Genomic DNA, 25,524 nt, shown 5'->3' on the forward strand with positions numbered 1-25,524 from the left:
CTGTTGTTTTTAGTGTCCACATCCTGCTGCTCACTGAAGTGTGAGCACAGTGTTGTTTGTGTTTACAGGTCTGATACTTCACCGAGTCTTTGTTTGCCCACGGCTTTCTGATACAAGACAGACTGGTCCCATTACACTCTCTGGAGAACCCAGTCCTTCAGGCTCAGATAGGTTTCATACCCACAGTGATGTTTGCAGCTGAACACAATTAAATTAAGAATAAGAATATATTGAACACGTGACAGAGTGGGGAAGTATTATGCAGAACATACACAAGAATACACTATTATCCCTCTTTAACGTGACTGTGGTTCATCACATAATATTGGCACCAGATAAACATTAATATACTCTATACTTTAACTGCATGAGCAATAGGTCAAATAAATAGACACATCGTGTGTGTGACCGTGTCAGCCAGAGCCACACAAGAAAATGTCACTCCTTCAACCCAAATAAGCCATAACTGTACACAACTAATTTAATTGTAATAATACTGAAAAACGTCAACACTGACCAAATTACTGAGTGATTTCAGAATTAAATTTGAAAATGACTCATGGTACACACAGACCAACATTGTAAGGTTGACGCTTTGACTATGAGCTTTCAATAAAAGGTCCAGTCAAAAGACTTTTTTGTACAAAGTCGTTTATTATGCATAAATATGTAACAAACCATAACAGTTTCCAAAGGCTGTACAAATCTTTATTACACAGTTCAGGACTAAACTGCTTGTGGTTTATTCACAAATTGCTCTCATTCTATTACAACATGGTTGGAAACCCACTAATTGCATAGATAGAAAATAAGCACCGTCTTTGAAAAGTAAACCGATACTGTAAACGTTATTGGTTTATGTGGATTAATAATAGCTCATCTGAAATAAAGCCTCTCATGTTTTCCGGTGTTTTGGACCCTCACAGGTTGATTTGTATTCAGTGCACTCTGGACTCAAACTGGCACAGTCTGTGCAGGTCTCTATCCACAAGGAAAACTCTTGCTAAAGAGCATCTTTTCAATATTTGCTGGGTCTCTGCCCACGTTACTGTTGTTGTTTTTTTACAGTGCACTTACATAAATAAAAGTAAACGATGTGCCATAAAATGATTTGTACAAAGCTTTTGGTCGAATAGCATAAAGGATCCAAAAAGAAGTTGGTGGCGAAATCAAATCACATCACACCGATTCTGTTTGTTTGAAAATCAATTACAATCAGCAAAGACTGGTTTAAAAGTATATCCAATTTAGTACTATTGAGTATCATTGAGTGTGAGAGATTCTGGAGAACAGCCCATCTGCACATGAATCAATCAGTCTATGTATATATATATATGTATAAGCTGATTGTATATACTGAATATATATATACTGAATATATATATATATATACATATATATATACTGAATATATATATATATATATATATATATATGTATATGTATATATGTGAGTTGGCATTGGAGCCAGACGGAACATAACAAAACAATTAGGCTTCATGGCATAACCTGATAAGCCATCTAATAATTCTACAGCGGTGTCATGACAACAACGCCGAGTCCCCTGCTGCCTCCCACCGTCACAATTATTCTCCGCTGTGATACCATGAATACAGAGAGATGGACCGCGCCACGCACAGCCCGACTGAAGCACAACATAATGTCCTCTTGATAAGGAACGCTGCCTAAGTGGTGGATTGAAATAATTTAATAACCAACCATGTCTCCGTAATGAGGTCTGGGCTGGCAGCACATTTATAATTTATAATTGTACACTGCTCGAGAGTTTCTAAATACCTCTCTCTTGAAATAAAATCCACGCACAATTAGATTTGAATAAATTGTCTAAACCTAATACAAAACATACGAGCACACGTTCATATCTCAACAAAGGTGATTAATATATTTCATAAAAAAAATGACTACTTCTCTTACAATAATGTGATGCACATACATAAATTACACAGCTCTGACACTGAAAAAATACAGCAGTAAGGAAATAGCGTTCTTTATTCTATTATTCTTTATTCTGGCCTTGCCTCACTGTTCTCCTCCTCATAATCTTACTTCAATTCTCATTGAACGGCAACAGCTACTTCACGGATTGTGGCAGCTGAATGAATGGAAATAAAGTCATTACATAAGTCATGTTGAACAGCACTGAAACCGGCTGTTAAAAGGAATGACGTACAGTTTCTGCAGAAGAAAGGTTTGTTACTGTGTTGAGTGAAAAGAAATTGTGGTTTCTTTATATATATACACACACGTGCTGTGGACCCTGACAGAAAGCCATAAGGTTGTGCGTTTAAATGTAATCAAAAACAAACCAAATGCCTTAAAGTGGCATTCCACTGACTTCACACATGGAGTTCAGTTTACTCTCATCATGATTCGTACTGTAAGAAAACTGCTATAATCAGTCTTCTGTGTCTATGTGACATCATCACGGTTACATCATCACTTGGACATCACTTAGTACAGACGGAGTTACAAAAATATTGCTTGTACCATGCAGGTAGAGTGTCTAATAGGATGATCCGGATCTTGTGTTTGGGGAAGATCTGGCCAAGATACACTGAATTTATGTACAATTTATCATCCTTTTCTGGTGCCGATTGCCATCTATTAAAAAGCAACACATGGATACAGTGTGTCTAAAAGTCTAATTACCATCATACATGCTTTCTTTGTTGTCCAAATCAGCAGCAAACCTGATGTACAATACTATTTAGTCAGTATAACAAAAGGACATTCGAACCGATGCCTGATTATGTTGTTTTTTTGTTTTAAACACATGGCAGCCACTTCTCCACCAACCAAACAAATGAGATCAGAGAATATTCACATTTTCACAGAGCAAATGTCCTTGTATACTGTATATGAAAACATATCTGGACTTTTTAAAACCTTTATCAGAAATTTATCAGTATAACGACCTGCTTCGGTTCTTGGATGTCGTTTCTGTTCACCTGTCTCAATGAGCAGAAGACTAGTGCTAGAAATGAGCTACTAGTAGCTAATTTGGATACAAATGGCCTTTACTTTTTGTTGAGATAATGTATTTATTTCCACTATTTCTGAATGACCTCTAATTTTCCAATGATTTGTGTGTTTCTTTTAAACATTCTGTGGGTTAATGTCAGTTAAGCTATAGTTATAGCTCCAATATTCATCCTATGATCTTCTAAAATATATAATTTTTCTCTCGCCATGCACGGACACATGACACCAGTGGTTCTCAAACATTTTATGCCAAGTACCACTTGTGAAAATATCGAGCTCTCGCAGTAACACCATTATCACCAACGTTAAAATACAGTGGTGTAAATAGGTTGAGCAAAGCCAGCTACGGAATTTTCACAGGAAGTAGATTTGAGGTGACTGGTCAGAATTCCTCAGCTCCACTCCGATCACATACCCTGGTGTATACACTACCACCAGAGGAAGCTCACGTACCAATGGTGGTACATGTACCACAGTTTGAGAACCACGGCATGAGACATTGCATGTGCCACCTTTAATCTGGCAGCATGGGAACATGAGAATGTGGCTGTAGAGGGTAATTTAAGAGTGTGTGTTAATGGGTGGTCAATCACAGAAATAGCAATTTTTTTTATTTTCTTAAGCAGCCACAGAATCTCAAACAGCCTCTCTGTTTCCTGTCATTCACCATTAGGTGCGATGTGTTTTCCTCTTAGTTCAAATGATTTTCTGCTGTGTAACTTGAGCAGTTATTGCCGGGCTGTGTTATCCAAACTCATTATTGCAGACAGACAACCGATCATTAGTGGAGACGTCCTGGGAACTCAGAGCTGCATCGTCAGGGACGGGTTTGGAGCAGGATTAGGCCAATCTGACGAGAGAGAGAGGAACGCAGAACTTCAATATTTACAAATTGAAAAACGTTCGGAATGAAAGTGAACATGAATGATGATGTTGAATGATGAACAGATGTGTTTATATACACAGTAAAATGCGAGTTTCTAATGAAAGGACACTACAGAAGATCAGTTTTGTGAGATGCATTTAGTTTTTTAAAAACTTTGCACTAATGTAACACATTTCACAAGACGGCTCATCATGTTTCCATAACAAAACAGAATTAAAGGAATAATTTACATCTATTACAAAACTTGACAAGTCGCAGCCCTAAAAATGACCACCTGCCAACGATTTTGCAACACTCAGTACCAAATGTAAAGTCACTCATCACTTACCAGTTTCCATCTCTACTTCCATGTTGCTGCATGTCAAATAAAAGACAGAAAGGAAAATCACGGTGTTGAGAAGCAGTGGATAACAGTTGAAAGCACGGCCACATGTACCGCCCCTGCTCCACCATGCATAAAGCACATGACGCTCAAAGAAGCTTACGTTAACAAAAGATAACGTTGAATTATTTAAGTGCTCCCAGTTTACAAGGAGCAGTTATATAATGTCACTTTAAATAGTAAAGTTTGAGTTGTATGGTAGATTTCCTTAGAGGAGACCTTAGAGTTAATTAAACCCCATTTCAGCTGAAGTTGAAGTCAATGACTAATTGCCCGGGTCATGAGCACCGTGTGTCCTTTTTCTATTTCTCAGACCTGTTCTCTGTTCTGACATTAATTAAAAATGATTCAGCTGGTTGCATCAGTTTTAGATTAACATTTAAAATATTCAGCACTGGTAGTGGCTCCTATAGGCCGACTTATACCCAAGAGGAAGTGACATCTACTGCCACCTCCACATTCTCACTCTTAAACACAGCTAAAGGCGAGAAGGAGTTGAGTTAATGACGCCTGCAGTGTCGTCTGTGAGAGCGAGACTCCGGATTGTTTTCAGTGCAGAGAAGACAGACTAACATAAAAGTCAGAGCTTTAAGACAAACAAACATCTTAAAGAAGAAACAAGCTTCTATGTGAACAATTGCAGAGTCGTGACAAGGAGAACAGCAATTCAATATTTTTCAATGTTTTTAACACTGATTAATGGTAAATTGATATTGTGACTATAGTGCTTAACGTAAATTGAATGTTGTCTTGTTTTTTCAGGTGAATGAAAACTGGGAATGAACAAATCTTACAGCTGAATGGACAACCAGGCTAAACACACTGAACATTTAGACTGTTTTTGGGGATTAGGGGCAACGGTAGCTCAGTGGTAGAGCGAGTCGTCTTTCAACTCAATGCCAATACATGCCAACGTGTCCTTGGGCAACACACTTAACACCACTTGCTGGCAGCGCGTGAGCGGGTATGAAAGGTGAGCGATAGAAAAATGCACTGCCTGAAAGTGTGTGTGAATGGGTGTGAACGGGTGAATGGCAAAGCTGCAGTGTGAGGCAGCTTTGAGTGGTCATCATTAAGACTTGAAAAGCGCTATATAAATACACACCATGTACTATGTTTCTGATAATGGTCATAATCACTGGATTGAATATTGAAAGAAGAAAAGCATGAATTCCTTTCCCTTATGGAAGCAAAAATATGTGTTACACATCTGGAGTATTATGATTCTGAAATGCCAAGATGATAATGCATCACCATAAATTGATTGGAAACTAATTAGAAGTGTAAAATGACCGTATTGGACCGATATCAGTACTAGTAGATACTTAAGGTTGTGATATAGGTATCGGTATTGAACACGACAAATCCAAATCAAGCCACCCTTACTTTTCTAGAAAACTGAGACCAGAACCGTCCTCTGCTGATCTACAGGTAGCAAACATGCGACTTTAAATCCCCGTGATCCAGAAGCATCCATGTTTCAGGACAAATCTTATCCACAACTCATAAACTGACACTGAACTTGACAACCACGCCGACTTCTGCGGTGGCGGTCTGCTGCAACACTCTCAAAACCCTTCAGTGCTACCACCAGGATGTGAGATTTCACCGTTTCACCTTTTGCTCGACAGCCACCCACACCGCAGGTCAGTGTACCCTCGTCCCTGCTGAGAGCAGCCTCTTTGATGACCTGCCTTCCTGTTCTGATCTCCCTCCACGCCCCAGTCTGCTTCCACACAACGCACTTCCAGTTCTGGATGTGATGTCAGCCTCTCATTTACTCATTTTGCTTTAACCAAAGTTTTTTTTTAATGCTCCAACACAGCAAACAGATCTAATAGCTGCAATGCAACGCAGCATAATGAGTTGCCATCACTTTAATGTTAGCCGCATCATCATCATCCTCCTGCTCCTGCTGCTCTTCTCTCTTCATATAAAAGTGAAACGCGCGCACACACACACACACATACCAGCAGGTTATATGAGGAAATTAACAGTCTCTGGACTGTGAGTTGTACATTCTCAGCAGTTTGTGGTGCATGGATGAACATTATCAAAGAGAGTGTGAGTATGTCAGTGCATGATATATCAAGTACTTTTGTTTGTAAGGCTATAAAATATGATATGAAAAATAACATGTTCACTGGACAGGTCATTCCCAAAACCTAATAACGCTGCAGCCCAGTTAAAATTCAGAATATCTACTGCAACCCACAGAAAAAAAAAAACAACCTTCAACCACAACTTTAATCAACACACATGAAAGCCGCCCACCATGCCCAGCGCTTTACTCATGACAGCGCTGTCAGCAGAGGTGGTGATTCTCTCTGCAGTCATTTTTCATAATGTGCTGTGACTCAGTTTTGCCAGTGACCTTGCAAAGTTATACACTGAACATTTCTATACATTCTGTCCTCTAATATAATCTGTATTAATTAAAAGTTAAAGCTCTGGGGGGAAGGTGTATAAGCTATGCAGCTGTGTTTACAACAACAACCTCAGCTTTCTAAGCTGCACTCAATTTCAATTTAACTGTATCTTTCATTCAAGCAGAATGTCCATTTGTATGAAACAGTTCAGCAATTCATTATGATTAATTATGGAATATATATATATATATATATATATATAAGGAAATTGCTATAGGATCTTCCTGCATGAGTTTTGCTTGTTTTATCTAACAAAATCAAACTTTTCTTTTACACACTTGTGCAGTCCCGAGTCCACGAAACACAATGCTATTAGTTTCATGTTATTATGCACTAATACAGAAAGAAGTCTGCATATTAATCTCAATATCTGTCAATAGACGCTGCACCTTTAAGTGTTTGGCGTATTTATCCACAGTGCTCAGCAGATTTGCAGTCATAAGCAAAGGTTACCTTGAGAACGCGTCATCGAGTCCATCCTCCACGTCCTGTTAAGACGTAAACAATAATATTGAATCAATTCACACACTACTTACTCTCTTCTTTAACTCGTGTGCATTTACACTGATTTTTCTTTTATTTAAAAGCACATTGACTCCTTGTCATAACCAACTGTGCAGTCCAATATTCATACACCAGTTTTCCACACCATGATCTATAAGGAGTAGAACACTCTAGTGATCTAATCGTTTCAAAACTGACTAATGTGTACAATCTGATAAAAGATCCATCTTTTCATGTAACATAAGCATCTGCAGGACAGACTGAAAAAGAGCAGTGCATTACACGTCAAGTTTGTATTTAAATTCAATTATGATTTCTCCCACACACATTTCAGTTTCGAATGATGTAACGTGGAATTGAACTGTGTGACTGACATCAGTCTGGAAAGAAATCATTCTAATGAGTATAGCACCACCTAGTGTTGAAAGTGTGTAAGTGAACAAACAGGCTGCTAAATAATTGACCAATGAATTTATCTTAACTAACTCAGTCAAGGTATATAATTATATAATAACCTATATACACAAGTATATAAATAAGATTAAAGACTGCTTTTTCCTCAGGGTCATCATAAAGTGGATTCAGGCTTTAGATGCACAAAATTGCCTCACATGTTTGTTATTCTAACATCAGGTGTGGATTTAAAAAGTGAGAAGTGGTCATTGGCAGATTATCACACCTAAAATATTTGGATTTAGATAAGATTAAAAAGGTGCGACCTACCCAGGAGTCGTGTTTGATTGGTCGCCTTCGCGTGGGGTTACTGCGAGGTGAGGGCAAGCTGATTGAGGCAGAGAAGAACGGCCTCCGGGGTTTCTCTTCCATCCCTGCAGGCTTGTGTTCCTCTGGATACGAGAAAGATGGCAGGTGTGTGTGTGTGTGTGTGTGTGTGTGTGTGTGTGTGTGCGTGTGAAAAGGTTGACAGGAAAAGTGATTGAAAATGCAGAGACAAGCAAACAGAGACAGGAGACAGGGAGATTAAGAAAAGGGAGGAGCAAATCCAGACAAAAACAAAGAAGACAAAGACGGACACATGTACGTTTTCTTTGTCTCTTTTTTATCGAAGTCAGCAACACAGAAGTCAAAGAACAACTCAAGACCACTGGCACTTACTGCACAACTTTCTCTGCAACAGGCAGAATTTAAATTATGTCTGTATGTCTGAGGTTCTCCCAAGGTCAGTGAAGCTTTCACATCAGATTTTCTCTCTGTCCTCGGGGCACTTTCACTGGTAGTGGAGAAAATTTTAATTGAAAGAGACTGAGAAAATTGGGGCCTTAAGTACTGACAATCTGAAGAGATGATGAAGTCTCTTTTTTAGAACCGTTTGACCCCCTGAGGAGTGGAAACTACTTTGACCTATAAATGTCATGGTGGCAGGAGAGAACACAAAATCTCCTGCTCCCCTGAAAAAACTAATGAGGCTTGTGTGTGTGTGTGTGTGTGTGTGTTGTGTCAGTGAGGGTGTCGTGTCACACTGCAGAGTTACAGATGTAATTGTCGTCTTCTCACTATGACTATAAAAGGTAATTTTAAAGCATTTACCTTGTGATTCAGTGAATTAAACCAGATCTGGTGTTGTCTTTCTCCTAGAAATAATGTGGCTACTTCGTCTTAATCTGCAGTCCAATTGCTAATTTCGGAGATTGGAACATATTATAGTTTACATTTTCATACACCTTCAAAGCAGGTCCTTTTTTAGCACCCTTACACAGTATTCTTGAAATGATGTAACTCCATATCATCATCCCATAATTGCAGGCCAGTTACAGAAATCACATTCATCCATATTCGTCATTAAAATAATCGCAATTTAAATGATTTCATTGAGAGAAATGATTATCAGCTTCCTGAGAACAAGATGACAGTCAGAATTATCAATAACTGCCTGAAACCCCAAACATGACTAAAAGAATTATATTTCATTAAACTGTGTCTTTCTATTCCCTTACACTTGAATTCATGTTTAGAGGTACGGTCCATTTTAGTTGTAAAATAACATAAATATGTCATGTTGTCATTATAAAGACAAGTCTCTACAGTTGACGTGTAGAGACACACTGTGCGTGAGGATAAAACAAACCTACCTGCTGGAACACAGCGAGTGTCTGTCGTCTCCGTCTGTGTGTTGCCTGCTGCACAGGAACAGCAGGTCTTAACCTTCTTATTTTTGCCTGTAAAGACAAAAATAGTTTCAGAAAGAGTAGTTGTTGCCAAGTTTAAAAGCTAACAGGGATTCTCTTGTTAAACTTAACTTTATGTAGAGGAAATATACTTGTGTGTGTAAGTTAAACAGATCAATGCAGAGAGTAAGATAAATGTTCAGTTAACTTACCTTCCTGAGCAACCTCCCAAAGATCTAGAGCTACTTTAAATGCCTGGGCCACCGTTAATGTCACAGCCTGAGCCTGAAGGGAGGGAAGCAGGAAAGAGAAACACAAAAGAATCAAAAATTGTGATTTCTGTGGTTTCTTATCCAATCTTCTGAAATCATTTGCTGTACATTTGAAATTTAAATTAAAACGAATCAGAAACCGTCTAATCGTAAACGTATCCAAAGTACACAGACTGGTTTAATGTGAGATGCCGTTAAAGAGTCTGCCACTAGATGGAGCCATCTACATTCATGTTGCCTGGACGCAGTTCATCACAGGCAGTGAATCCCCAAGCAAACGGATCCGCCGACTTGCTCGAGTGAGCAGTCATAACCTCAGACTAAATCCACACTTCATACAAGTGTGTGCAAGCAAGGTCACGATAAAGTGGTGCACACTTACAATCTTTTTCTTCTGGCAGAGAAACGCATGGCACTCCAACGTCTCATTAAATTGACTCTGCGAGACGTAAGCAAAGACCTTGTCCTGAGTTTTATCTGCCGTGCAGTAAGAGATTCTGAAAGAGAAGAGGGAGAAACACATCATGATGTCGGTCCACCTGACACTGTGCACTAATAATGGGAGAAACGGGAGCCACTTTGCTACCTTCATGTCATAAGGGAAGCATATTGTACATGTAAAAGAAAAAAAAACAACAACATTTTAGCATGCTTTCTTTCATCAGAACATGCATATTATGCAAAGCTACACTACAGTACATCTAAATTTGGGCCATAACTTTGCTTTTCTACTCAGCCTCTTACATATGCATGAGCAAACCCACCACTGCAGTGGGAGAGCAGTGGTTATGAATATTATGTTGGAGCAGTGGAGCGGGACACACATAAGCAGCAGTCACATGCGTGAGAGACACTTGAAGCTGGGACAGATCTCTTCAACTTTTCAAACACGGCATAATGAAGGGAGGGAAAAATGTTGGAATAATTTCGCTTCAGGCAGGATCAGGTGATCAGATAATGTTATGATAATGGAGACAAGGGGACACGTTAAAAAAGTATTTTCCTGTATCACATCAGCAGCTTTACATGATGCATTGCAACGTCTGTATCAGATAGAGAAAAATCCTCCCCTAGTGTGGGAACATTTTGCTGAAACCTGTGACTCTGCCGTCACAGAAATTGGAAATGGTCTCCATTCACCGACAGTTACACTGAATCTCTCCTGGATCCAATATTCTGCTCAATGTAGTGGCTTATAAATTCTGCAACAGCCTCCGCCTTGTGGTTTTCAAGCGTTATCGAAAACCAATCGAGATAGTCCACAAAGCCATTTCGCTTGCACATGTTCAGTGAGGCGATAAACACACAACCGATGGATTTGTTTGGCCTGATTCTATGCAAGCTATTAAAAGCGGTATTGATCACATTTCTCCTTAGGTCTGTCTTGAGGTTGTTTCCTTCCATGTAATAGAAGTGTAAATGAGTCCCAGTGAGTGATGCGATTGACCTTTTTCACTTTAATTAAACACCCAGGCTTTATTGTAAGAAAGGATAAGTTTAAATTAGGTTTTAAATGTACTTTCTCTCAGTGCATGCTGTCGTCATCACTTTATGGATGGACTATAAGGTTGAAGACAGTGTTTAATAATTACTGGAAATGTAAAGAATACGCGTCTCATCTGCGAGCCAACTTCAAAAAGGGGGAGTTCATTTATTTGATCAAACAACGAGCACAAACTCAGCAGCCTTTATGTCTCGCTCTCAGATTGTTTACTGGTTTGCACCACTGATGCATGACCCACATATCAATGCCCAGGACGCCCTGTGCATTCATTCTGATATCTGAGCCATAATTGCAGGATTGACCTATATACCCCTACTTATTTCATTAACAAAGGTTCACACAATTACAAGTTGATGTGTCCGCAATTTTTTATATTTATTTTTTTAATATCTGTATAGATTCTGGATTAATAATAATGTAATACTACAGCATCATCTACTGTAATATTAAAGTGATATCTGTGATAAATGCAAGAGAACGGTGTTCCTGTCACTGAGTTATTGTTTTCAGAGATATTAGAGGCAATAAGAAACAGGAAAAGGAGAGGGAATTGTATGAAAGTTATATTTGTCAAAAAATCTGACTTTTTGGATTTTTCATCAATGCAGGGCCTGGGAATCTGCAGACTCGGCTTACTTTTAGTGCATTTCTCTAAATGGAGAACCCAGAGTTTCTGAGATAGATTTTCACTCATGCCTTTAAACAAGAAATGCAATTTATTACCCACATGCAGCTGTGAGCATAACCGAAAAATGTGCAAACACTGAATTTCAGTTCACAGTGTATGTCTGACGAGCTGATATTTACAAATATGAGCATCAGCAAAAGAGTTGAAGTTGAAGTTATTGGGCAACATGATGTAAGGATGCCGCACAACATGGGCATTGTGAAATTTGCAAATGCATCCTTCCTACAAGCACATTACAGTGCATATGAGACCCAGAGGATTATGTCACTAATATGACATATAATAGGACATCCATGGGAAAATGCAGAGACACTTCATTGGAATGAATACACATGAAATATTTCCTCCTTTTGCCAGAGGCACATAATCTTCAAACAAAAAAAAAAGGTGTCTATACACTTTTGTGCATGCCTATCATGCATTGCACTAAACTACTGCGAGAAAAAGGCAAAAAAGTGACAAATAATATAAGCCTACAACAGAATGAAAAATAATTGACAGCATCAGAGTTTGCGCTGAGCTTGAACAACAGAGGCTGAGCTGTCAGGTTACATCATATCTCCAAAGAGACTCTGTGGATTGCACACCTTTGATCTGCTTGCTGTGTTGAGCACCAGTGTTTGCGAGGAAGGCGGGGGGGGGGAGAATATCAATGGAAAATACTCAATTATTTACAGTAAAGCCGGAAAATAACTACACGCATCAAAGCCCCGAATTCTCTGTATACACTGGATAAAATAGCTACACCTTTTTATGACAACAATGAAGTGCTTTTGTTCAACATTCAGCCATGGGTAGAATAATAAAAAACAACATTCTGCTGTTGCGGCACGGAGGCGGTTGTCATAACAATTCTGCAAAAGAGCAAAGAAGCAGTCGACCACACAAGCACAATAATGTAAAAGTAAAAATGAAGCATCACGTCCTGAATCCTCTGCTTCGAGCTCCACTGACACATCGCACAGTTCTAATGCACACGTCAGAGCAGTGTGCATCGTTAGCAGGTAGAGTGTCAGTCAGTGTTTCATCTCCCCCTCCCGGATTCAAGTGTTGCACTGATTGATATGCAGGTTGGTCACAGAGGGCTCTTGTCAGAATATGAATCAGAAGCTCCAGTCCTGATGGAAGCTCAATGCCCTAACAGTGTCTGCTCACTGGGAGAGGTTTATTCAGCGGCTTTAAAGAGGAGAAACAAGACAGGCTGCTTGATTGTATTGGATGTCAATACCCCAGACTTTTGATGCGATTACTTCCAGTCAATACAGGGAACTAAGTACAGTCTCTAGTCGTTTGCTGCTTTGATCAATCTAAAACAGCTTATTGTGTTGTTGAGGTCATTTAAAATATCCGTTTTCTACCACTTTATCCTCTACATGAGGGTCACGGAGGGTGCTGTGCCAATCCCAGCTGACATAGGGCGATGTGTAGAGTGTCCTTTTACTGTATTTATCTAATCCCCATTGCATGTTTTTGGACTGTGGGAGGAAACCGGAGAATCCAGAGAAAACCCACGCAGAAAGTCATTTTTCAAATCAAGAATGTAAAGTTTTAAATTGTGCAGTAAACTCGAATCCGAACTTTACAGAAATACTTCAGGGTAACATCAGGGTATGGTTGTACACAGGGGTCATGTGTTGTCATTTTTGCCCAGCTTCCAGGCTTTATGCTAAGCTAAGCTTACAAGAACCATGCGGACATTTAAGTGGGATGGTATTTTTTTATGAACTGAATGTAATGTACTTTATTTCTATAGCCCTTTACAACTACCCACAGGTGACCGAAGTGCTTTATAAAATAAAATAATTACAGACACACAGCATTAAAAACACATGGTATAAAAAAACTAATTCATGAAACATAAACCAAAGGATGAAAGTACCAATTAAAAATAAAACTGTCACCACACTGCTGGGTATTAAAAGCCATTCTGAATAAATATGTATTAAGTTTGGATTTCAAATTGAGACACTATGCTGGTTACATTAAGTATTTATTAACTTCACTGACAGCTGAGCTTCGACATGTTGAATCACTGTATCCACATTACAAATGTGTATAGATCCAAGCTCAGTCACCTGAGATATTATTACATTTTAAATGGCTTATGGATTTATGTGACATATACTTCCTCCAATACATCAATAAAGGCAAGCTTTAATACAAAGATAGAATGATATTAAACCGTCTATGTGATCTAGTCCTTGAACTAAATGTCTGGCAGCGGTATGACTTAAAAGCGGCACTACTGGGTACATGTGGTCGCATTGAAAGATCAAGCTCGAGATAACATAACGGGCGTCTGGGGCAGCAAATTACACCGTTAAGTGCACTGTCGAGTACAGAGGAGTGACTGTCAAGGCCACCGAATACAATCAGGTTGTGAATCTGTCAACACTTGAGCTCCACCGATAAATATGCTGTTGCGTTGTTTGTGTGTGAAAGAGAAAGTGTGCGTGTTTTACTGTATTTGTTACCTCTTTAGGGACCTTTTCTGGCATAAACACTGACCTTGTCCTTATGGAAACCAAAAACCAGAACCTAATTTCTGAGGAACTGGTTAGGTTTAGGGCCAGGATTTGAATTGAGGTTGGGGATAATGGTTGTATTAGGTTGTGAATGGAAGGACAATGCAGTGTCCTAAGAAAAACAGCAGGACAAACCTGTGTGTGTGAGAAAGGAGTTAGGGTTTGTGGGTGAGGAGATTCATGGCTTGGAGAATCCTGTTACCTTTATTTCCAATGTCATGCACAAATACCTTCCTATCTATCATTCCAGCCATCACAAAGCTATCCCTGAGGGAAATAGGCCAGCCTACAGTATGTGTGGATGCACAGTTAACTAAACATACCCACATACACACTGGTGCATCCAGGCGTGGACATGCATGTGCACAAATACATCCTGTATCCAACTCTTTTTTTCCCCCCCTTACTCATTAAATCTCATACACGCAGAGCGATCTGATCCATTCTCTTGCATCTCCACTTTCTTTCTTTCACCCTTCACTTGGGTCTTAGCCAATAAATGGATTACGTGCAACAGAAAAATAAGATAAGAAAGGAACTTGAGGGAGGAGGTGGGGGTGTTTCAACAGGGGATAAGTGAATCCTCAAACAACCCGAGCGCTCTATGTGGCCCCTCACTCGGCACCGTTACTCGGGAGGTATGAGCAAAGACTGGAAGTGTGAGCTTCAAAGTGAGCAATTAAGTCGTGGCCATTCCTGCATTCAGACTCGGAGCCGTGTTAATGTTAATATGAGAAGAAAGGAAGGATGTCTTACGCATCAATGAAGGGGAAAAGGGACGAGAAGGGGATGAGGAGGAGAGAAGAGGAGGAGTACATCAAAGATGGGGCTGATTCCCCTGGACAGTGCTCTGTTACTGCAGATAAGGTGGCTCAAAAGGGGGATGGAGAACACACGTGGTGCTCATGTTTGCACCATGTTTAAACATCCTTTGTCTTTATGTAGCAGCCGGTTCTGTAATCACAGTCCAGCAGTATGATATTTAGACTGTAACCTTCAACGACACAAGGGCCGGTCGATATTACAGGCGACCATAAAGAGCCAGACAATCACACCACAATCCATACACACATACACACACACTTGATATAATGAAAGCTATCACAAAAGGTTAGCCCAAGGAAAGAGACCCAATTTTAGTTTCCATGTGAAGGGATCAAATATAATGTAGAGTCTATATAATCTATATAATATCGAGTCACAACTGTACTGAGCAGAAAACTTTGGTTTAGTGCATGAAACGAGCTCATACTAACATGGCGACAGAGAAAAGTGACCCAGATAGATGATATCAGCTTCCCTGTGTATAAAATGGAGTCTTTTTTTTGTTTTTGTGGCTCAATTTGTGAGGACCGAGTGCTGAACCATTTATTAAAAAGAAGAAAAGATAGAGCAGATAGCAGAAATCATTTAACAATCCTTTTAAGTAAACCCATGCTGAAAATGATGCTCATAGATCCTTATCAAGTTAGGCTTTTACACACTGCAGTGACAAAAATGAAGATATCGAGTTAGAGTCTACGCTCACGGCATGTTACACATAAATGTTTCATTTTCAAGAAGCCAGTAGTGGGGTTCTCGTAATAAAATGCTGGCAAATTAATAAATCTGAGTGTGACATGTACGTGCAAAGCAATCTGTTTAACGGCTGTGAAGCAGCAGACTAAAAAAAACAAAAACAAATTGTGAATATATGCTTAAACATTTCCACAAATCAATGTCGTAGATGTTGAAAATCGTGCTGTGTGATGGGAAACGGTGATCTGCTCGAGGTGATAGAGGTGGAGGAAAAGGCAGAATATGTAGTGATGGACCGAGTGACAGATCAGCACTGACATGCAAATCACTCACCTGTATATGGAAACGTTCTCAATGAGGTCTGTAGTCTCCGTGTCTGTGATGACGATGCCTTTGGGTGACACCGTCAGTGTGACTTTGCGAAACTTCTTAGCGCTGGCTCTGGCCTGTGAATATGAAACAAAAACAAAACACACATTAAATGAGTGAGGGGGGGGAAAAAAAGCCTTGCCTCGGGCATAGACAATTTGTGTCATTCTGACATTAATATGAGCCAATTAGATTTTTCATGAATGCTCAGATGTGTCAGTAGCTGCAAGAGCAAAAACAAGCACCCTGTGAGAGTTGTCCCAGAAATGTGGGGAATTTATAAAACATGACAGAGGAGGAGGGGGAGGAAGGAAAAGGCTGCAATGTGTAACCCAGGACAAGTACTCGAGGTCGGGCTGGCTGCCACTGACTCACCCTGCCTGCTCTGCTCCATCTGGACTGTCAGAAAACACAGCCGTAGTGCTGAGCTTGCGATCTGTTCGAGCGCCAGCTGACAACGACAGTGACCTCCTTACCATGAAATGAATGCAGTTTAGCTGCACGCTAAAATGATGTCAGGTAGAGGGACTGAGGGGAATAAAGAGAGGTTCAGGAAAGTATATTAAAGAAAACGATTCACGGAAAATTCATGAAATCATTCCGCGCGAGCTCTCCTTCACTTTAGCAGAAGCTGCACAAACACTGAAGAGACCCTGAGGCTGAACAGGGTAGGATCTTCAACAAAAACTAGGACTTCTCAAGGACTACAAGAATGGGGTCAAGTCTTTCTATGAGGTAACAACAAACAGCACATTCACAGCACTTGTGTTGTGGCCGAGTGTGGCAGCTGATTCATGTAGGAGGTGCCAACAACTGGTGCAACATTCTCTGCTGTTTGGTTACAAGTGTCTTTCAGCAAGAGACAAGTTCAGCCTCTCTCTGTGGGACCCCCGTAGTCTCGTCTTATCTCGTCTGATATAAATGGAAGAGTCACTAATGTATTCAGTTAACCTATTCGGGTTGATTGGTTTCCAAGGGAACCAACGGAGACAACTGAGCTTCTTCATCTGTCCTGGAGTAAATCAATTGAATTTTAATCCTGCCATTAGGTTCTGTTCAGTCTGTAATTGAGAAACAGGGGGGGTTTGTGATTAGACTCCAAGTGCCAAGCTTTTTCTTTTCTGCAGAGAAAGGCTTTTCCACAGATTAGACATTTTCATTGTTGGCAGTATTCAGTGAATATGTGTGTGTGTGTGCCTGAAAGGAAGAAACACTAATATTGTATTTATATTTAATTGCAAAGCATGCAGAAAAATTTTGTTTTTTTTTCCCACCATGGAGGATGGGATAAAATTATTAGCAGTGCTCAGAAATCCTGCGCGCCTCAAATAGACATCATATCCCTAATCTGACAGCTGTAAATGTTCAGCTCTTTAGTAACAGCTAAAACCCCACGCAGCCATATTGGTGTAACTGTAAGTGACAGGAGAGAAAGAAAAAGAAGAAAGAATTAATCTAGGATTCTTAGAATTAAAAGTAATTTCAGTGTGGGGCAAATGAGAAGTTTACCCAATTTTGTCCTGTTTCTGTCCTGACTACATTGTCACACATCATCAGTAACATAGTCTTTCAGATAACGTTCATTTCAGTTTGAGGCTACAGTTTCCCCGAGAACCACATGGGACTTTCTATAAAAAGCAGAACCATAATTGAACTCTTTACAGTGTCCCTTTTGAAACTGATGTTTCTAATGAAGGAGCTCATCTTGTCTTCAGAACTATTACTACTATCACATTATTATGAGCTGCAAGCAGAACTCAAGATTCGTCAAGCAGGAAAATCAGAGTGAGAAACTGTAATTACAGACAGAACGGAGTCAGAAGGGAACCGTGACTCACCGTGGTGACAATTCTATGAATGGCAGCGGACGCCATGTCCTCTCCTTTAGGCTGGCCCACCAGTGTCATACCCAGGTACTTCACGTTGAACACCATCCCCTCCAACAAAGTCTCCTTGGTGTCGGTCCAGTTCTCTGGCAGCTCTGATTGGACAGAAGGACAATCACGGATTACTGAAAAGTATTCAAATGAATGCAGTCTTTCCAAAATACATCTGAATAAATGCTGACACGTCTGCTAAAAGTGTCACATTTCAAATTTTAAATTATATTTTTTAAAGTGCCAAAGAGAGAGCAGATGAGTAAAATCACTGCTCAAGGGCAAACTGTGGAGTGGATCTATGATTCATTTAAATGAAAACATAGTGCAGTATCAGAATAATATGTTAATATTGCACTTATGGAATGCATTGGGAGGTAAAAGTGGGATAATTAGATAAACTCTATAAAGAGAGCATGTTTATCGGAGTGCAAAGTCATCAGTAACTTAACCATCTATTCTGTTCACCGGTGTGTTTGAGACTCTGATTGCATCTTAAATCCACAGAAATCTAAACAGGATAAACTAGAAAAGCTTAAATTCCTGTGAGAAACAAACTGCGTTGAGGTGGAAGAAACACACATAAGTGGGTGCTGATAGAAAACACTGAATGACTATGATGCTCTGCTGCTGTTGTTACTCCAACAAGTGGCAGCTACCAGCTCCATAGCTCACCACTGCATAAAAGGGAGGGGGGGGGGGGATGTGCTCATGCAGAAAGCCTAAAATACCTCTCAAAGCATCACGAAAGGAATAGCTTGCAAAACGATGCAACAGAACACATTCTGTGATCATCTTAATGGGCGTCAGAAGTGACAACCATGATCTATTTAATTAAGAGCCAAAGCATTCTTTTAACACTAAAGTCTACGATGATCAATCTATCTAATCAATCCATTTAATCATCCATCCATCTTCTACAGTTTTATCCTCCACTTGAGGGGTGCTGGTGCCAATCCCAGCTGACGTAGGGTGAAAGGCAGGGTACATCCTGGACAGGTCGCCTGTTCATCACAGAGACACATAGAGCCAAACAACCACCCACTCTCACACTCACAGTGTCCAATTTGCCTAATCCCCAAATCTGCATGTTGAGTAAACTAGAAAACACACACACACACACACGCACGCACGCACGAACACACACACACACGAACGAACGAACGAACGAACACACACACACACACACGCATGCACAGGGAGAAGACGCAAACTCCATGTAGAAAGGCACTTGTTCTGACCGTTTCAGGAACCCGGATCTTCTTGCTGCAAAGGCAAGAGTGCTCACCACTACACCAACCGTGTGGCCCTCACCAAATAAAATAAAGTATATGAAAAGAGGAGCATGGGAAGAGAGAAATGTGGGGAAAGACACAAACACACATAATCACTGTCCAACACTCTACTGGGCTATACTGGCACCAAACGCTCCGCATGGGCTCAGCCATCTGTTACTGGCAGGCCCCATGCAGCTGTGAAGGCGAACAGCAGAGAGCTCCATCCCCGTTTTGCCACTTCCAACAACTCTGAATTATTAACTAATCTTCAGCCACACTGTGGGGGCAGCTTCAAAACCACACAGCACATGTGATTGCTAAGATACGTGGAGAAGCGCATGGTTTGACTGTTCTCAGCACTGTTTATTTGACATTAATCACATCAATATTATACACGTGAGTCTGTAAGATTTGCTTTAATACGCCTTAAAACTGTTTCCAAACAACACAGGTTCAAAGATTGAAACAAACACCACAAAATAAAATAAAAAGTAATGGGTATCACAGATTCTTTGTCATCCTCGTAAATCCTTCCAGTGAACAATGAGTTATAGTTCGACTCCTACTCACTGAGTCTTTATTCCTTATCATTAACATGGACATGCTGCTACTATGCAAATTGTTTTAGTTTAGTTAAAAGTTTATTTTGATTCAAGATTCAGACTTTATTGATCCCCGAGGGGCAAGTCATCCGCAGCGCAACACATCTGCATCACATTCAGCCTTCAGTCTTAATTAACAACCATTAGTGCCAACAGACTGACAGACAATGAAGTAAATAACAATCATCAAAATAAATACATTACATTAAGACATTGCTAAAATAATGAATAATGCATGTCTCGGTTTAAAATGCTAGTAAAAGTGCTATTTAAAATGGCAGCTGTCTGAATTCAGCAGCCTTAGAGCTGAAGGAATGTAAGAATTTAAAAAAAGTGATATTTTTGCCTGACACCAACGATCTTGGAGCAGGTCTCAACAACGTAACCCTGGCTGTTTTTATCCTTAAAAGATAGCCCACTGAAAAAGTTAAAAGAGACGAGTTTGGCTTTTTTTTTTTAACCACAGAATCTAATTTAAGCTTGCAATCAAACACGGTACCAAGGTATTTGTATGAATCTACAACCAGAACGTCTTTTCCATGGCTAACACTCACTTTATGTTCACTATTGTGTCTAAAATCAATAATCATGTCCTGTTTTCTCAGTGTTGATGTCAAGACATCAATTTCATCCAAAGAAGGAAAGGAGATCCTTTTCCCGGGCATTCCTGCTGAATCCTACCAGTAAGGAAGTTTAAAATCAGTACTGACAAAAGATCTGGTCACAGAGCCTCTCGAATAAAAGGTTACATCTTTGTAACAAACATTTCGAGTTTATTGAGGAAAACCAAGGCCAGTGAAAGCAATAAAATCCAAAATTACGACACCAAATCACTACAAACTAAATCATTTCTTCCTTGAGGCAAAACCTACATTCCCAGAAAAGTTGATCAAAATCCATGCTATACTTTTTTTTTAGTTTTGCTGCTCAGTCATTACACAGCAAGGATTTGCAAATGGTCAATTTAAAACTATTAAAATACCCTTTATTTGACCGGCTTCAATGTGTATAGTTTGGATCAACGCAATCCACGTCAGAGCAGCTCCCCATGGCCCGACGCTTTACTGTATGGTTGTGTCCTCAAGACTGTCACAAAGCTATAAAGCTAAAGTGCTACAGTCCATGTTGTGTCTTCACCAGGCTGCACACATGAATTATTAAAAGGGGCTTCATGTTGATGCTGCAGGGTTTCCAATATATTATCCCCATAAAAGAGGAGGGCTTAAATTTTTAATAAATCCTGTGCGAGTCTGCAGAGAGACGGCGACTGATAAGAGTGACAGGGACAAGCGGAGGGAGGCTAATTGGATTTTAACGTGTTGGGGAGGAAAAAAAAAAGAAAAGAAAAAAAAAACGCTGATGAGAACTCAGTGGCACAAGGAGAGAACCTTTGCAAGAGGCCAGTGTAGCCTAAACACGCAAATGTGCATGATAGTGCACTGATGACGTGTGCATCTTTATAAAACTGACACCTGGCAACACTTTCACACCTGCAGTAAGCCCTTGCACTCTATTATCTTCACACAAAAGCCTCACAAGTGGGACTAATGTAAATAGAACCAGGGTGTCACGATGCGCCTCCGTCCTGACGCTGATGACACAGTTACTGTATAAAGCCGCTGCCTCTGAAAGTGCTCCGAATCACCGGACACTGTCGAACAAAGAGCCGACCAGTGAAGCGCTTCACAGTCGCCCCGCTGACTCAGGGAGGCGTTAGCTGAGTATAATGGCTACCATGTGCTCTGCATGCCTTCGGCTACATGCGGCGTTTACCAGCTGTCTGTCTGAGGCCCCGCGCTCCGTAAATTAATTTGCTCGGAGGAGTCAAAATCTTACCCGTGTGCAACGAAACACCAACACTGGGGGTTAATTAACGACGCAAACAGGAGCGTGCAGAAATGCCAACTGTGGCACTATGTTGCTGGAGAGGGCATGTGCAGGACCGCAGAGGGTACACACACACACACACACACAGTCCCAGAGATGCCATCATGTGAGTTAATACAAAAGCTGTTAGAATAAGTGTTTGCTCAAGGGTTAAACTAATGAGTGTTCCCTTTCCTTCTTCCTACTGAGGCTTCAAACTGTATGCACCACACCCCCTTATTACGATCATCCATTTGCTAAGCTGTTTCACTCATCTGATGGAACTTTAAATCTGGGACACCACCTTGACAGGGACTACAATGTAGGCCGTACATTCAGGGAGGATGGTGGGTGCAGATAATGTGTGTGTGTGAGAGAGTTGGGGGTTGTGGGGTCTGAATTGGATCTTTCTTGATCCCGCTCTTGTTACCGTATTCTTAACACCACACCGCCCTTTGACCCTGATCGAGAGAGTTTTGGGACAAGCGATGCTTCAAAGACAGCCACGGGATCAAATACCTTATGTTGCCTAGCAACCCCGTAGGAGCAGCAGCAGGGCAGGGAGGTGGGTACCTGCAAATTGCATTACTGAACATCTTGGCCAGTGATCAAAAGCAGCGTTCAAACACTGGTGTAATCATCCTGCGCTCTAAATGGAGCAGTACATAAAACTCCCCCCCCCTCTGGACCTCATCATGTGCCATATTTAAATGTATCACCATCCTCATTTTGTAATCATTATCACAGAAAACTGGGAACAGCAGCAAACCCAAACAAATGACAAGCTGGAACTGGTACTAACATAACAAAATGGCTCAAATAATAACTAATTAAAAAACAAAAAATGGAAAATAGAAAAATATGGTGTTTGTGGGTTTGTTCTTAAGCAGACATCTAAAAATGTATATAAATCATGACGGAGATGGATGAGAGAATAGTTCCAAGTCACCTGGATTGACTGCACCTCCTAATTTGATTATTCTTATCATGATGGAAATGACATAAGAAACTGATTTGCAAAACCTTTTTAATGTGGTACTTCAGGTTTTCTTCCAACAAAAACTATCACTAAGAGAAATAGAAGCAAAATCAAATAAAGGCATGATTCGAGGACCATGCCTCGGAGATTGAATTGCCTTTTTGTTTCATCTTAGCGCAGAGGGGTCAACCGCCAACTGTGTCATTTCCCTTCAATCTTTTGATTAATTTTCACTGAATAAATAAAATATACAAGTTAAGTAATTCAGGTGCATCATCATGAATCAACTATTTGCCCCAGAGGTCTTTGCATGTGTCAGTGTTGGATTTAAAACCCTTTGCACCAAAACGCCTCGTTAATTGCTTTCACTTCAAACGACCAACCTGCCGCTAATCATAATGATGTGAGCTATGTATAGTTATGACCGGACAAATACATCTTCTGTAAAAGGGCGACTGCTAAACTTAGACTGTGAATATGAGAGTAAGATTGTATCTTTATAATCTCTCTCTTCGTTAAAAATTGGCATTCATTAATGCACAACTGATCGCAAACTTATCAACATCGCAATATGACAATGAAACCAAATTCTGCAGTGCTGCCAACATTCACTGACCCAATTTTTTTTTAAATAAGTTTGGTTTGCTCACAAACAAACAAAAAAAGAAAAAAAACAATCTGTCCAAATAAGCACAATATAATTTCTTGTACCATATCGTGTAGCTCTAATTGGTGCGGTAAGCATGTCTGGACACACAAAAGATACAACAAAATACTTTTCCTCTAACTTCCTGAATGCTAAACAACCTCTGCCGTTACTCTGCAGGCTGAGCAGAGATTATTACAATACGAGTTAACTCAGGTGCTTGTTTTTTGTTCCTGAATGACGTCCTGTACAGTGTATTTATAGCCGGCGTCATGACATCCCACAGTGAAAATTGAACCAACATTTGCTCGGCAGGCAGTGACAGTTGGCATGATGCTGTGCGGGGGGGGGGGGGGGGGCGGGGTGATGAGCTACATAAACAGAAAATTACTTTTTCTTATTTTAACAAGGCACATGGCATAATTCCCCCATTGCAGACTCCCCAGAGTACTGTAGCACCAGAATAACTGAAAATACTATTTCACTATTCCCTTCCAAGAAGACTGAGATTTAAAAAAAACAAACTACAATCTTGGTTTTTCCATTAGAAATTCATATAAATTGTTGAACTACTCAGCCACAGAGTCATTGTTAACAGAGGAAGAACATGCAGCCTCACTACATGTGTTGAGATTACAAGGCTGTAGGGATTAATATCAAATTATTTTAGTTAATGACACTTAAATCAGATTTTGAATAAATGTCTAATTTAAATTGCAATTGTGATATGATTTGCGATATAAGAGGGAAGTAATTGTTCTCATTTTCATTTCAATAACCTATTCAAAATGATTACGGCCTGATATTTGTGCAGATCTCTGAGAAATAAAGACTGGAGAATATGATGTGCATAGATCAGGACAATGTTTCATCTAAAATGGTCATGCGACACATTTTGGCTTTAAAAAAAAAAAATTGCTATAATTGTTTAGCCTTATAGAAATCAGTTCCAAATTTCAAACACATGCACATAATGTACTTCAGTGCATGGTCTGGGATCATATAGTATGTGGCCCTACAACATGAATGAGATAAGTCACAAGAGAAATACAGATGACTCGATATCACTGTTTTCTTCCAGTATAGTTTTATGCCTCTTGAAAGCAACTTCGCAGTTATTAAGACATACGTATGAGGTGATGCGTTTACCATCTACCTCCAACCAGCTATTATTGTTAAACATAATGACACAACTGCATGGCAGACAATTGCAGTTCTCACTCATGTCTTTGTCACATGACTCCGATGGGGCGAACGTCGCTCTTTAAAGCCAGCTGCCTGTGTTTCGTGAACGTAGCCAGCAGGTGCATAAGAAGTGATATTTTTAAAGATCCTGCAAATTTTAGTAGTGAACATAAGCAGGTATTTAGCAGCTAAAGGGCCAGACAACAACTGGGGGAGAGCAAAAAGGAGATAAGGGGAGAGTAAGCGTTGTAAGAAAAAGGATATTATGAACAATATTTGGAAAGAGACTGATAACTTAGTTGCTGTTTAGGACGTTTCAGTGAGAAATCTGTATAAAGCCATTTAAATGTGTGGGGTAAGAGTTAAGAGTTGCAGTTATATTGGAGTTTATCTATCAACGTGCACAGTGAAGGTCCACTGAAAGTGCCAAGGAACATTTTTATTGAGTGGCTCAGCAACTACTATTTGTCGATGCTGCTGCTGCTGCTGCTGCCGCCGCCTGTTAAAAATGCTTATGAAATTTCCATACAAGTCATGAGCGAAAATGTAACACCAAAATGATGCATATAATGCATATTTAATGTTATAGTTAATAGCTCACAATTTAAGGGCAGTAAACGGTTACAGCACATCAAATAATATACTAAGAGGTAAAGTGTATCGTTAGAGGAAAAACTAAACATTTGCAGAATCATGCCAAGATAGATAGCACAACAAAATTAACAATAAACGCACTTCCTCACTGAAAGGAATCTTTCCTCACGGCAATTTATTCATACAGTTTAACTGCTCTGCACCGTGGAGGGATCATTTTCATTAGCAATTCAAACAGCACATGATTTTCTGTTTGCTGATACAGATCTTTTTCCCGCTGGTGTCTGCCGGCTCC

The 25,524-nt window shown here is 40.0% G+C and overlaps 1 protein-coding gene across 1 annotated transcript in view; it reads right to left on the reverse strand.

Annotated features, from left to right (window-relative positions):
* Window positions 1-3,644: 3,644 nt before the first annotated feature.
* Window positions 3,645-25,524, reverse strand: part of si:dkey-71h2.2 (low density lipoprotein receptor adapter protein 1) — a 32,876-nt gene continuing 10,996 nt past the window's right edge. The window contains exons 2-10 of the mRNA XM_058612510.1: window positions 18,042-18,184; window positions 16,168-16,280; window positions 9,982-10,096; window positions 9,540-9,612; window positions 9,292-9,378; window positions 7,928-8,049; window positions 7,154-7,188; window positions 4,218-4,243; window positions 3,645-3,853 (exon numbers count right to left, since the gene is read on the reverse strand). Of these exons, the coding sequence (XP_058468493.1) occupies window positions 3,807-3,853; window positions 4,218-4,243; window positions 7,154-7,188; window positions 7,928-8,049; window positions 9,292-9,378; window positions 9,540-9,612; window positions 9,982-10,096; window positions 16,168-16,280; window positions 18,042-18,184 (761 nt within the window). The 3' untranslated portion in view covers window positions 3,645-3,806. The remainder of the gene's footprint in view (window positions 3,854-4,217; window positions 4,244-7,153; window positions 7,189-7,927; window positions 8,050-9,291; window positions 9,379-9,539; window positions 9,613-9,981; window positions 10,097-16,167; window positions 16,281-18,041; window positions 18,185-25,524) is intronic.

Source organism: Solea solea, chromosome 17 (assembly GCF_958295425.1).
Source record: "Solea solea chromosome 17, fSolSol10.1, whole genome shotgun sequence".
In the NCBI taxonomy this organism is placed as follows: domain Eukaryota; kingdom Metazoa; phylum Chordata; class Actinopteri; order Pleuronectiformes; family Soleidae; genus Solea; species Solea solea.